The sequence below is a fragment of the Alligator mississippiensis genome, chromosome 1 (assembly GCF_030867095.1).
Source record: "Alligator mississippiensis isolate rAllMis1 chromosome 1, rAllMis1, whole genome shotgun sequence".
NCBI lineage: Eukaryota > Metazoa > Chordata > Crocodylia > Alligatoridae > Alligator > Alligator mississippiensis.
In genome coordinates, this window is record NC_081824.1 from 483,349,006 (window position 1) to 483,362,580 (window position 13,575).

The window sequence follows — 13,575 nt, forward strand, 5'->3', positions numbered from 1 at the left end:
TAGCTCCCACCCCTGGTGCTTTCTGGGAGAATACCATAGCATGGTTATTCTTCCTCCAGAAGATAGAAACTTTCACTGATCTCAGCAGCAGCACCTATCAGACGTGGCCAGGACACACCCAGCCACACATCCCTCCCCCCGGCCCCCAACAAAGAGACCACAGGGTTGGAAAAGTTTTCTTTTAGGAGAGACCCAAAAGGACAGGATGGAGAACTGCTACATGTCTCTAAACCATCACCTGCAAGGTCCCATCAGTCCTCCCATGTATTCCATATGTATGCAACACTGCTGGGTGAGATGAGACAACCACATGAAGTCTTCAAACCAAAAGGGACATGTTTTTTGGAAAAAAAGTGCTCTGGTTCAGTCTGAAGATCATGGGCATGATACAGTAAATGCTGGTGAAATCCTAGTTCTGGGTTCTGTATTGCCTTGGGACAGATGGTTATTGTGAAGTAAAGGGGAAGTCACTTGGGACCAGTGAACGAGACTTCTCCACTGACTGTCTTGTCCTATGAAAGTGCTTGAGTGCATCTGGGGAAAAATATTCTCAGCGCCCTTTCCCGGATCTTTTTGGTCATGACCCCATAGATGATGGGGTCAAACATAGATGGGACAAGGAGGTATATGTTGGCTATGATAATGTGAATATGCGGGGCCACACTATGACCAAAGCGGTGGGTCAGGAAGGAGAAGAACGCAGGTGTGTAAGAAACCAGGATGACGCAGATGTGGGAGCTGCAGGTGCCCAGGGACTTGAGACGCGCCTCCTTGGAGGGGAACCTGAAGACAGTGCAAAGGATCAGGATATATGACACCACAATGAGGACCAAGTCTACCCCCGCGGTGAGGAATGCGACAGTCAGGCTGTAGGCTCTCCTGGATGACGTGTCCGCGCAGGCCAGTTTGGCCAGTGCCATGAACTCGCAGTAGGTGTGAGCGATGATGTTGGTCCCGCAGTACGGCAGCCACTTCAGCAGGAAGGGGTGCGGGCTCAGCAGCACGGCTCCTCTCACCACCACCCCCAGCCCGATCTTGGCAATGACCCTGTTGGTGAGGATGACCGAGTGTCTCAGAGGGTTGCATATGGCCACGTAACGATCAAAGGACAGGGCCAATATGAACCCGGACTCCATGGAGGAAACAGAATGGACCAAAAATATCTGAGCCAAGCAAGCATCAATGTTGATATAACCATTGTTGAACCAGAAGATGGTGAGGATTTTGGGCAGGGTGGTGGAGGAGACAACCAGGTCAGCGATCGCCAGCATGGCCAGGAAAAGGTACATGGGCTGGTGGAGACTCGGCTCAGTCTTGATAATAACCAGGAGGAGACAGTTCCCTAAGAGAGAGAAGATGTAAATGGTGCAGAAAGGGATGGAGATCCAGATGTGCAGATCTTCGAGACCCGGGACACCGATGAGGAAGAAGATGGAGGGGTGGAGGGTGGTTCCATTGGGATTGGCCATGGCAGGGTATGCTGGGAGGTTCAGCTAGTCTCCATAGATGCTTCCAGTCCCTGAAAACCAACATGTAAAGAACTCATTAATAAACAGAAGAGAACGTGAAGATCCAGAGTTTTCTCACTGTTTGTTTCTCAAATATACTCTGCCCATGTCACACATGCTACCACTCCAGTCATTCTCCTTGCCCTGTGAGAGATGGGTCTCTGCCACAACAGGGTATTATGGATTCACAGCAATTAGCAATGATAAGCCAAGCTGACTCCACACTTCCCAGCGCCCAGTGCCAACCCAAAGGAAATAATTCCCTAGAGAAAGTAGCACATTGCAAACCGATGTAATGACGTGGGACTGAACAACTGAGCTGTTCACATATTCTCTCTCTTCCTCAAATCACTCACCCTACTATTACAGTGCTTTTTCCTTTGACCTCATGGGCAATAGGATCAAGGGCTTATTTAAGAACAAAGGACATGTCATCCTGGGTGACACCAATGGTCCAGTATTCGGTCTCCAACATTGGCAAAAGCGGATGCTATAGAGCGAAAGCACGATCTAGCCCCTATTCAGTGCCCTTCCTGGTGTCCGCTATTATTGGTTTGGAGATGCCAAAGGAAACATCTCCAGCCATTGTGTTCAATAGTCATGAATAGATCTATGAGCCATGAATTTAACCAGTCCCTTCTTAAACCTGGCGCTGCTCTCTGCCACCACCTCCTCCTGTGATAATGAGTGCCACAAGTTAACGATGCATTGCATTAAACATTATTTTCTCTTGTTAGGTTTAAACTTGTCACCTAGGAATTTCACTGGGTGCCCCCTAGCTTCAGCATTCTGGGACTTGGTGAACAACTGTTTGCTGTTCACTTGGTCCACACCCTTCCTGATTTTATAGACCTCTATCCTAGCCCATCTGCTCTACACCTTTTTCAATGTTTTGCCAGCAGTCTGGTCCTGTCCTGGTTCAAGTGGAGCCTGGTTTTTTTGTACAGATTCCTCCTGTTCCAAAAGGTTCCCCAGTTCCAGAGAAACCTAAATCCCTGCCCCATCATCTCATCCATGCTTTGAGACACTGGAGCTCCGCCTGTCTCTGGTCCTGCATGGAGGACAAGCATTTCCAAGCTTGGCATGCAGAAATGTGATTAGGCTGCTTTATCCTGAGGTAGACAGTGCTGTTGTACAAGAAATGGCTGGAAATAAGATTGATATCACCAGTACCCTCTGCTCCATAGCTGGATTGCTGCCTGCTGTCTTCAGCAGACAAGGAAACCTGAAAGAAGGAATATCTGAAAATAAACAAGAGTTTATATCCTTAGAAACAGGAGGTTTGGGGAGAGGGAGAGACGTCTGTATGCAGATCACAAGCGCACTTTCCTATGAATGGTTCAACAGAACTTTAAACAAGCCAATTTGGAAGTGATCATTGCAGACTTGCTGCAAATGTGCAGGGTTGCCGGCTGCACGACAGCACAGAGATCATCCACTAAAATGCACACGGGAGAGATGCACGCAGTGTTAAATGCTGCTGCGGTGCAGATGCCTAAGCCTGATGCACGGCACAAGGGGCTGGAAGACAAAGAGTCCAACAGAAAGCAAAACCTCGTGGAGTCTGGAATCTGAAACGCAAACGTGATTTCAGGCTACGCGTACAAAACCCCGGAGTCCCACAAAACAGAGAGGTCTCATTTCCTACTCCAGGTGGCTGATGGGGGAAAAATAATCTAATACCTACAAACGTCACATGGAAACATATGAAGCATCACCCACCTCCATGCCAAGGGCAAATCAGAGATGACATTGTACCATCTTCAGTACAGGGCACCTCCCAGGAGCCTGGGTGGCTTTCTAGTTCCATCTCCTTCTTATACTCCGCTTTCTGTAGCTCCTTTCATGGCATCTGATAAAGTGAACTTCAGCCCATGGAAACTTGTGCTATCTATATATTATATAGCTGCATACCAATTAGATATAGAGATAGACATATAGAGTTATATATATGCATACCTTGGTTGGCCTGTTAGGTGCAAATCTTCCCTGCCTTCTGCTTGACTTCAGACTAGCACGGCTAGGTACGTCTCCCTGTTCAGGGGTACAACCAGCCATGGATGAATTCTTCCATGAACTAGAAATGACGGTGTGAAAATGCTGAGAAACAAGCTCTGGTCTTTAAATGCCCCATGGCTTATGTTCTCATTGCATAAGACTGCAAAGCACCTGGGTTGAGCTAGTTGGGGCTGGTCCTGCTTTGAGCAGGGGGGTGACCTCCTGAGGTCCCTTCAACCCTCGTTGTCTATGACTCTATAACCTCAACAGCCGTCTGGTCAGGAATGCTACTCCTAAATCATCTCCCTCCAGAGCTTATGCAGCCTCCTCTTGAACACCTCCCACGTAGGAGATGCCACAGTGCCATACCTCTACTACTGGGTGAACATCTGGCCAGCTGTGAATCTTCCGTAGGGAAGCCAACAGGAAGCCGTGTAGCAAGATTAAATTAATCAGTGTGTTCAGCTCATTTAGCCACTGCTTTTTTCCATAGCCCCAAGCACAACAGCAAGAAGCCTTTCACAAGCACCCTCCTTTGTGCCTCTTCTGCATCATTACACACAGATAGGGACATTTTGGGGCTCTAAATGCTTCACTTAACCCAGGTCCGGGCGGCACCAGCCTGGTGGAAGGCATGCAAAGAAAGTCTCTGGGAGGGACACTGTGCAGGGCAGTTTATAGTCTGTGCTCTGAAGCCCCAGCAGCTTCTTCCTTTTCCTTTGGGGACTGATTATTAATAACCCTCTGCTTTTCTCCCTGCCTGCAAGTATGGAGCCCCAAAGGAGCTAGACACTGTTGGACCTGCTTATTTGCAGAGGTCTTCAGCCAGCAAGGCTAAATTGGGATATTATTTAGTAACAAACTGATGTTAATTCTATATGGGATTTAGCAGAATGTATTTTATGGTCAGCTGCCCTGAGCCCCCGTTGGAAAGGCTGGCATATAAGAAATAAAATAAAAATAAATAAAATACAGTAGAAGCAAAAAAACCCCCAAAAAACCCAAATCCATGCATTCCTTGCTCCTGATGTTTTGGCGGATTCGCGTGTGGTCTGCTCGGCCGTGTCTGAGCCCCTGATTGTTTGAGAAACAGCTATCTGACCCAAGAGCCTGGATTCCCCTTCCCGTGCAGCTGTGTCCAGCTGCCAGTTTTCAGACGCATAACAGATGCATGAGAAGATCTCTCATGGGAAGCAAAACCCTCACATACAGAACATGGGAAGGATCAGGCCAGACCCTGCACTTGCACAAGTTTTCTTGTTACCAGTTATCGGTGTCATCATTGCTGTTGTCCTCATAAGGGTTATTGTTGTGTTGTTGGTGCTGGAAAAGTGGCAGCCAGGAGATCCCAACACTTTTGTCTTAAAGAACAACCACGGGCTTGGTCTGAGGGCAAAGATTCGGCCAGATTTATTTGCAAGCACAGCCCTAACACATTTTGGCGTAACAAGTATATCAGAGCGGGAGATAAAGCATTTGTACCTGTGACAAAGTTGTCAGCACACCACCACGCAGCTCCTCCAGGCTGCTACAAAAGTTTCCCCAATTTCCAATTCTCCTTTTATACAATGATCAAAACAAATGACACGTCGCATCCCATTGGTGTCTTCCATCTCAAACCATCTTGTATAAATAAGCCATGGGCTTGTTTCATGTCCTGACTGGGTGTGCCCATTCCAGGTTTATCACCCTGCTCTTGGATTATCCTACCCCTTGTACAGCTATCTCCCCCTCCTGTCTTTTGGGAGGAATGCCCATCTATCCCACATGCCAAGTTTTGCTGATGCGAGATGTTCATGCTTCCAACAGGGTTATGACTCTGACCAATGCTTTAGCAAAGCCTTTGTGTAAGCAGCACATATTGATCAATGCCCCAGCAAGGCCTACAACCACAAATCACATCAGCTGTGGTTACTGGGTGTTACTGGTAATAGGCACATTTAGTGATGCCTGGTTTTCCACAGCTTTGTAAAACCCATGCATAACACAAGGGCTGCCAAACTGCGAGCAAGATTGCACCACCTCATTCCCATGAATGTCAACGTTGCCCAAATATCCAAAGCTCTGTACCACTGGGCATCCACCTCCAGCTCTGTGCTGAGGACAGCGGACATTGCTCCAGTGAAATGCTGCACCTGAAGCATGTTTATGGGGCTCCCATCACCCATTGCTTAGATCCAGATAGAGAAAGAGGGAAACAATTGAAGCTGTTTCTCTCCATCCATCCATCCAAACATTCATCCATCCATGCATCCATCCATCCATCCATGCATCCAAACATCCATCCAAACATCCATCCAGCCATGCATCCATCCATCAATCCATCCAAACATCCATCCAGCCATGCATCCACTCATCCATCCAAACATCCATCCAAACACCCATCCATCAATCCACCCATTCATACAAACATCCATGCAACCAAACATCCAGGCATCCAAACATCCATCCATCCATGCATCTTCTCATCCATCCAAACATCCATCCAAACACCCATCCATCAATCCATCCATCCATCCCTCCATCCATCCATCCAAACATCCATCCATCCATCCAAACATCCAAACATCCATCCACCCATCCACCCATCCATCCAAACATCCATCCATCCACGCACCCATCCCATTATTCCTTCTGTTTGTCTGTCTTTGAGGTGTAACCATGTAAGCAAAGCTGTGGCAGAGGTCGCTGGCCACACATGATAGCACTGTGGTTTAGTGTGTATTAAGTTATTTGCAGTGGTTTGAGAACAGGGAGTACCCACTACTTTTAAAAGGGGTTCTCACACAGATCACTGTTTGGGAGCACTGTGCTGTTATTGCTTTTACTTCAGAGAGTCATCCGAGAATTGGGCTGGAGGTCACATCTAGTCCAACCACCTGCTCAAGGCAGGAGCATCCCAATCTTAACCATCATGTCCTATCACTTCCTCTTGGTGAATTAAGTTTTCCACTAGGCCCCAAAACCCCAGAGGGCAGCTCCAAATCTGTGTAAGGTGTAACAACAATGGACTAAAAAAGAGTGAGGTGGTCTGTCTTTAGCTGGAATGCAAGAAAATGCCCTGAGCTTTACAAGAGCGGCTGGCTTAGGAGGCTACTAAAACCCCTGAGGTTTGAAAGTAGTTGAGTTCATCACACAACCTGCACATGATGAGAAGGCACCGGTGCAGTCTGGGGGTGACGGGCTGGGCAGCAGCTCTGCAGAAAAGGACCTGGGGGGGACAGGGAACAAGAAGCTGAACAGGAGCCAGCAGTGTGTCCTTGTGCCAAGAAGGGTAACGGCATCCTGGGCTGCATTGGCAGGAGCGATGCCAGCAGATCGAGGGCAGTGATTCTCCCCCTCTATTTGACACTGGGGAGGCCATTTCAGGAGTCCTGTGTCCAGCTGTGGGCCCCCACTACAGAAAGTATGTGGACACATTGGAAAGAGTCCAGTGGAGGACAATGGAAATGGTTGTGGGCTGGGGGACGAACTTTAGGAAGAACATTAGGAAGAACATTAGGAAGAACTTCTTCCCAGTTCGAGTGGCCAAGGTCTGGAACGGGCTCCCAAGGGAGGTGGTGCTCTCCCCTACCCTGGGGGCCTTCAAGAGAAGGTTAGACGAGTATCTAGCTGGGGTCATCTAGACCCAGCACTCTTTCCTGCCTATGCAGGGGGTCGGACTTGATGATCTATTGAGGTCCCTTCCGACCCTAACATCTATGAATCTATGACAGGACTGGTGAGGGGAGACTGAGGGACCTGGGCTGATTGAGTCTGGAGAAGAGAAGACCGAGGGGGATTGAATAGCAGCCTTCACCTCCCTGCAGGACGGCTGCAAAGAGGATGGAGCTGGGCTGTACTTGGTGGGGGCAGATGACGGGACAAGGAGCATTGGGCTCACATGCAGCAAGGGAAGTTGAGGTTAGATATGAGGGAAAACTTTCTCACTAGGAGGGTGATGAAGCACTGGAGCAGGCTCCCCAGAGACGTGGTGGGATCTCCATCCTTGGAGGTGTTTAATACCCAGGTAGACAAAGCCTTGGCTGGGATGATGGAGTTGGGGCTGGTCCTGCTTGGAGCAGGGGTTGGAGTAGATGTGACCTCCTGAGGTCCCTGCCAGCCCTCGTTGTCCATAATTCTCTGCCTCTAAGACATAGCTTCATCGTGAGATGTGAACCCAGACATGGAATTCCTCATCTCTCAGTTCTTTATAATCCACGGTGCCCAGGAGTTATCCCCTGCTTTACACCAAGGGAAACTGTGGCACAACCAAGGAGCTTGCCAAGGCCTCCTCTTGGTGTCCTCAGCCACCTCCTTCCTGCCTAGGCTCTGCAAGCCCTGGCTAACACAACCATGCTATAGTGCATGAAGCCTAACTCTCACTTTGTTAGTGTCTCCAGTGTAAGGGATCTCCGCTGGCCACCATGGAGCTGTGCACATGCCCATCAGCTGAGGATTTGGCCCCAATCACTTGCTCAGAGATAGTAATGCCAGCAAAGATCAGCAGATGGAGTGGTGCAAGTGCCAGGTCTACCACCAACCTGCCACATAACCTTGGCTGCAAGTTGTCCTTAGTCCAAGGATGCAGACTCCACCACCTCTCTGGGGAGCCTGTTGCAGTGCCTCACCACCCTCCTCATGAGAAAGTGTTTCCTAATATCCAACCTCAACTTCCCTTGCGGCAACTTGAGCCCATTGCTCCTTCTGTCTGCCCCTGCTGAGAACAGCCCAGCTCCATCCCCTACAGCCTATGCTACACAAAAAATTCCCATTCACCTTCATTTGGGTTGATCTAATAAAAGATATCAAATTCAACCAAGGAACCTTGTCTGCCTATGTCCTTAGACCAACACGGCTACAACCTACAACCCTCCATTCACCTTCAAGCTTTTCATAGGAGAGAGGCTCAATATGGAAGAGTTATATGACTGAAGGGGACCCCAGAGAGAGGGAGGCCAGGACAAGACCTTGAACCCCATGGATTAACTGACAGTGCCCAGCACGGCCTCTCCAGCAGCTAATGGTTTGCTTTGTACCGATGTGATTGACCCTTTTGCATGTTTGCCCTGCAGGGTCACTGACTCCAGCTGCCTCCCGGCCGCATGCAGTGAGGGGTGGAGAGAAGCAGGGGCTTGGTTGTTGTGTCCCATCTCTCAGCTGAGCCGGGGGCTCCTGGGGGAGGAAGGAGCCGAGCTGCGTCTGCACAGCACAGGCTATAAACCTCCATGCACAGCGCTCCTCTTTGCATGCCTCCCAGCCATGGCAGCAGTGCAGGGCTTGGGGTGAAGGGCTTTCTCCTGTTATCCTCACCTGGCCCCTGCGATAGCCCTGAGGAAGGACAAAGCTGGCCCAGGTGAGGGGCTCCCAGCTGGGCCAAGAGATCTCCAGGTCAGAGGGCTCGGACAAGGTAAGTGCCAGCTTGGAGAGAGAGCGCGGAGCATCATGTGCGTTTGCAAAGCTGGTGGAGAGAAAGGGCACTCGGACTGGGAGACCCCCAGAGCTTCCCAGCACCCCAAGCCCATCAGTGAGGGTAAAGCTTTTCTTCCAGACTCCGGCAGTAGCTGGGCCCTGTCAATGAACCCTTGATGCTGGGCATGTCAAGTCAGCACCCATTTCCCAGGCCCTTTTGCAAGCCCTGGCGTTCCCCCAGCTCGCCGTCATGGGCAAGACCCTGGATGTCCTGTGCAGGGGGGTTGGCTTGCTGATGGGCTGCAACCTTATCCGGGAGCAGCCTGCTCTCACAAGGGTCAGGCTCTGCTTGAAAGTTTCTCTAACATAAATACCCAGGGCTACGGTTACACCCAGCTGGGCAGATAGTTTGAAAGGGAGCTTTTCTCCATCATTTTCTCAGTGCATTGTCATGGGAATCCGCCTGGAAACCGCCCCCAAAACACTTGACACCCCCGCAGCTGCTGATGGCTGGCACTGCGAGGCACTGGGGTTGGAGGGCAAAGTAGCAGCCCCTACTCTCGGGCCCACCGAGGACCCCTAAAATATGGGATCAATGTGGGGGTCAGGGATCTATAATAGTTTCTGTGCTAGCCTCTCTGCTGCGAGCCAGCTCCCCTGCAGGGTATATGTAGCTCCCAACCCCTGTGTGCTCACTGTAAGTCTCTCCCTGCGTCTGGACATCAGTGCTAACGTCCCCAAGACTAATGTTCAAGCCACCTTAGTGCCCAGACGCTGCCTGAGTCCCCCTCCCATCACGAGAGTGACCGGCAGCCCCATTGGCAGCTGTTGTCATGCCCAGCAGCAATCTGAAACCTGTGGATCTAGGTAATTTTGTGAACGGGAGGCACATCTTCCTGTGGACAGGCTGGATATTAGGAGCAGAGCAACCTGTCTACACATCTCGTGGCACCCACTACCTTTGTCCCTGGCAGGTGGGTCTCCTGCAGTCCTCCTTGATGTCACGAAGCCAGATCTCCCTGTGCCTAATGATCACTTGCCCACCACCACCGCCTGCTTCTTCGTAGCCTGTGGGTCCCCTCCCTGGAAGGAATAGCCTCCGTGCAAGAGGATGTTGTGATAGTGTCACCTTGCCTTCAGGACAGGGAGAAACTGGCTGTTTTCCCAAATGGAGAGCAAGCAAGCAGGCTCAATAGTGCCTTCAAAATATGCTGTCATCTTTCTCCAAATGAGAATCCTTTTTAATGTTTCTCCAAACAAGAATCTTTTTACTTTCTCCAAACAAGAGTCCTTTAATTCCTTAATAAATCGGTTTATTGAGCATTACAGAATATCAACTACTGATGTTCATAGAGATATCATTTGTAGCTAGCAAGCAATTTGCTTATATGGGTATATTACCAGTCCGATGAATACACTTCTCTGTCAAAGAGCAGGTTGCTCCTTGAAGGGAGATCAGATGTTTTCAGTCTTCGGACAGCGTCAGGACCAGGGAGAGAAGATGATTCTTTTTTCTTAAGTTGGTGATATTTATAGTCCTTTAGCCACATAGCCACCAATTGGGTAAGTCTTTACTTTTCATCAACAGGTTTCTAGTTTTTATAAACATACTGTTTTCAGTCTCACCCGTATCTATCTACCCTCACCACCTTGTACCAGGCACCGTCCTGCTTCCGATAGGGGTGGAAAGTGCACCAGTAAGACGTTTTCTCAGACTCTTTGCAAAAAAACAAGTTACATAATAATGACATCACTTGTACGTGGGCATGTGAACGCTGTAAATGCACTCATGACAAAACCAGACTTGGCAGGGCCGAATGGACCGTTTTCAGTCTTGTCAAGCATCAAAGGCTAAACTGTCTCCATAACATCAGCGGGAGGGTCAGTGCCACCTACGGGAGCTTCTCCCCTCTTCCCTGAGACCCTCAGCCTTCTTAGTGAGATATGGGGGTGCTCTCATGGAGGTGGGACTGCTTGACCTTAAATGCTGGAGGCTGCAAGTGTAAGAGGAACGGGCAAAAAACTGGTCAGACCCATTCACTCTCCCCTCCATTAGGTCCTCTCTGCCGCTGCATGACACAAAAGACTGAGCAAGATGGACCTATGGTCTCACCCAGCCAATGGCAATTCTTATGTTCTTATGAAAGCACCGTCTGTGAACCTCTCTGTCTCCCCTAGCTGCTCCGGTTCAGCCACCTGAGTCTTGAGAGAACAGACTTATTCTCTCCAAGGATGCTGTGTGCTTTTACCAGCCACATGCATACGAAAAATGCCCCCGGGGCACGTAATCAGACATGCCGCACTCAGTGCAATAGACTGGATAATCCCCACCCAGCTGCTGGACTTTGACAGCATTTTTTAAGGCTTACAACTTGGTTTGGGACCTTAAGGAAAGATTTATTTCAGTTTGCACCTTTAGATTAGGAAAGCTGCATTTATAGATGGACTTCCTCTCACTCGGTTTAGGAAAAATATATAATATAAGGGGTTATGAATTGAAAAGCCAAAGTCTAAAGTCTAATGTTTCAGTTGAGAGTGACTTTAATCCGGTGTCTAATGTGGCTAGTGTTATAGTTATAGATGGATGGATGCATGGATGCATGGATGTTTGGCTGGCTGGCTGGATGTTTGGATGCATGGATGGATGGTTGGATGGATAGGTGGATGGATGGGTGGATGGAGTTTGGATGGATGGATGCATAGATGGGTGGATATTTGGGTGGGTGGGTGGGTGGATGGATGTTTGGATGTTTGGATGGATGGATGTTTGGATGGATGTATGGATGACTTATAAATCCCCTTGAACCCTCCCCTGGTTGCTGCGGGGGGATTTGATAGCAGCTTTCTCACAAGGAGTATAGTAAAAAACTGGGACAGGTTACCGAGAGAGGTGGTGGACTCTCCATCCTTGGAGGTTTTTAAGACCTAGCTAATCAAAGCCTTGGCTGGGATGATGTAGCTGGGGCTGGTCCTACTTTGAGCAGGGGGTTGGACTAGATGTGACCTCCTGAGCTACCTTCAACCCTCCTTGTCTGTGATTCTATGACTCTATGATTTATTATTGTTATAATTGTTATTGTTATTATAATTATTATATAATAATTATATATAAATAATTATAATTATTATTACTACTATTATTTCCATTTATAGGGACAGGAAGAAGCCATGTAGAATAATTCAAAAACCCAACTTTCCCTACCATGGCCATCCACAATGTGACCTTCCTCCATCCCTCCACCTTCATCCTCATTGGTATCCCAGGGCTGGAGGCTGCACATGTCTGGATCTCCATCCCCTTCTGCATCATCTACCTCCTTTCTCTCTTAGGGAACTGTCTCCTCCTGGTTATTATCAAGACTGAGCCGAGTCTCCACCAGCCCATGTACCTGTTCCTGGCCATGCTGGAAATCACTGACCTGGTTGTATCAACCACCACCCTGCCCAAAATCCTCACCATCTTCTGGTTCAACAACAAGAGCATCAACATCAATGCTTGCCTAACTCAGATATTCTTCATCCATTCCTTTTCCACCATGGAGTCTGGGTTCTTCCTAGCCATGGCCTTTGATCGCTACGTGGCCATATGCAACCCTCTGAGACACGCGGCCATCCTCACCAACAGGGTCATTGCCAAGATCGGGCTGGGGGTGGTGGTGAGAGGGGCCGTGCTGCTGAGCCCGCACCCCTTCCTGCTGAAGTGGCTGCCGTACTGCAGGACCAACGTCATCGCTCACACCTACTGTGAGTTCATGGCACTGGCCAAACTGGCCTGTGCAGACACGTCATCCAGGAGAGCCTACAGCCTGACTGTCGCCTTCCTCACCGGGGGGGTAGATTTTGTCCTCATCGTCATGTCGTATATCCTGATCCTATGCACAGTTTTCAAGCTGCCCTCCAAGGCGGCACGTCTCAAGTCCCTGGGCACCTGCAGCTCCCACGTCTGCGTCATCCTGGTTTCTTACACACCTGCGTTCTTCTCCTTCCTGACCCACCGCTTTGGTCATAGCATGGCCCCGCATATTCACATTATCATAGCCAACATTTATGTCCTCGTTCCACCCATGATGAACCCCATCATCTATGGGGTCATGACCAAAAAGATCCAGGAAAGGGTGCTCAGAGTTGTCTACACCAAGGGCTCTCCAGTGTTTCCATAGGGTGTGGATGCTTTGTTCAAAAGAGATTGACTGATGGACAAATCTCATCCCATGCTCCATTCCCCAGGACACATCCCAACACATTTACTGTAACCAGGGACAGAGTCCCTTTCTGCCCTCCCTCCCGTCTCCAATGTGCAAAACCCTGTCATACGAACTAGAGGAATAACTCCATTGGTTGCACAAAGGTGGTTGTTATGGTCACTGGGAGCAGCTACTAGGGGGTAATATGGTTTCATGCCTCCATGTACAGGATCAGGGAAATCTTCCAAAACAACGGGAAAATGGGATTAACAAAATACCAAAGGAAGGTGCAATAAATAATTGCAGCAACTGGAGAGGCGTTGTTGTTCTTTGCATGAAATGGATAATGTTCGCAGTCCCGTCCGCTCAGAAGAAGCAAAGGGAAGGGAAGAGCAGGCTTGATTTCAACCTGAAAGATCAAGTGCCGTTCAAATGTTCACCCGAGGGATAGTCACCGAATGCAATCTTGAAGTGGTAAGGCATGCCAAGAAATA

General features: G+C 49.2%; 2 protein-coding genes across 2 annotated transcripts; one reads left to right on the plus strand and one right to left on the minus strand.

Moving 5' to 3' along the window:
* Window positions 1-512: 512 nt before the first annotated feature.
* Window positions 513-1,469, minus strand: LOC102572604 (olfactory receptor 52P1). The gene has a single exon (XM_006259948.3). It carries the CDS (start codon window positions 1,467-1,469, stop codon window positions 513-515), a length of 957 nt encoding a protein of 318 aa, XP_006260010.3.
* A 10,631-nt stretch (window positions 1,470-12,100) lies between these two features.
* Window positions 12,101-13,057, plus strand: LOC106738192 (olfactory receptor 52K2). Its single transcript, XM_014600182.2, has one exon. It carries the CDS (start codon window positions 12,101-12,103, stop codon window positions 13,055-13,057), a length of 957 nt encoding a protein of 318 aa, XP_014455668.2.
* Window positions 13,058-13,575: the final 518 nt, after the last annotated feature.

What these genes read in the sequence shown, in the direction of transcription:
- LOC102572604 (XM_006259948.3), bottom strand. Translation starts at nt 1,469, where the DNA reads ATGGCCAATCCCAATGGAACCACCCTCCACCCCTCCATCTTCTTCCTC.
- LOC106738192 (XM_014600182.2), top strand. Translation starts at nt 12,101, where the DNA reads ATGGCCATCCACAATGTGACCTTCCTCCATCCCTCCACCTTCATCCTC.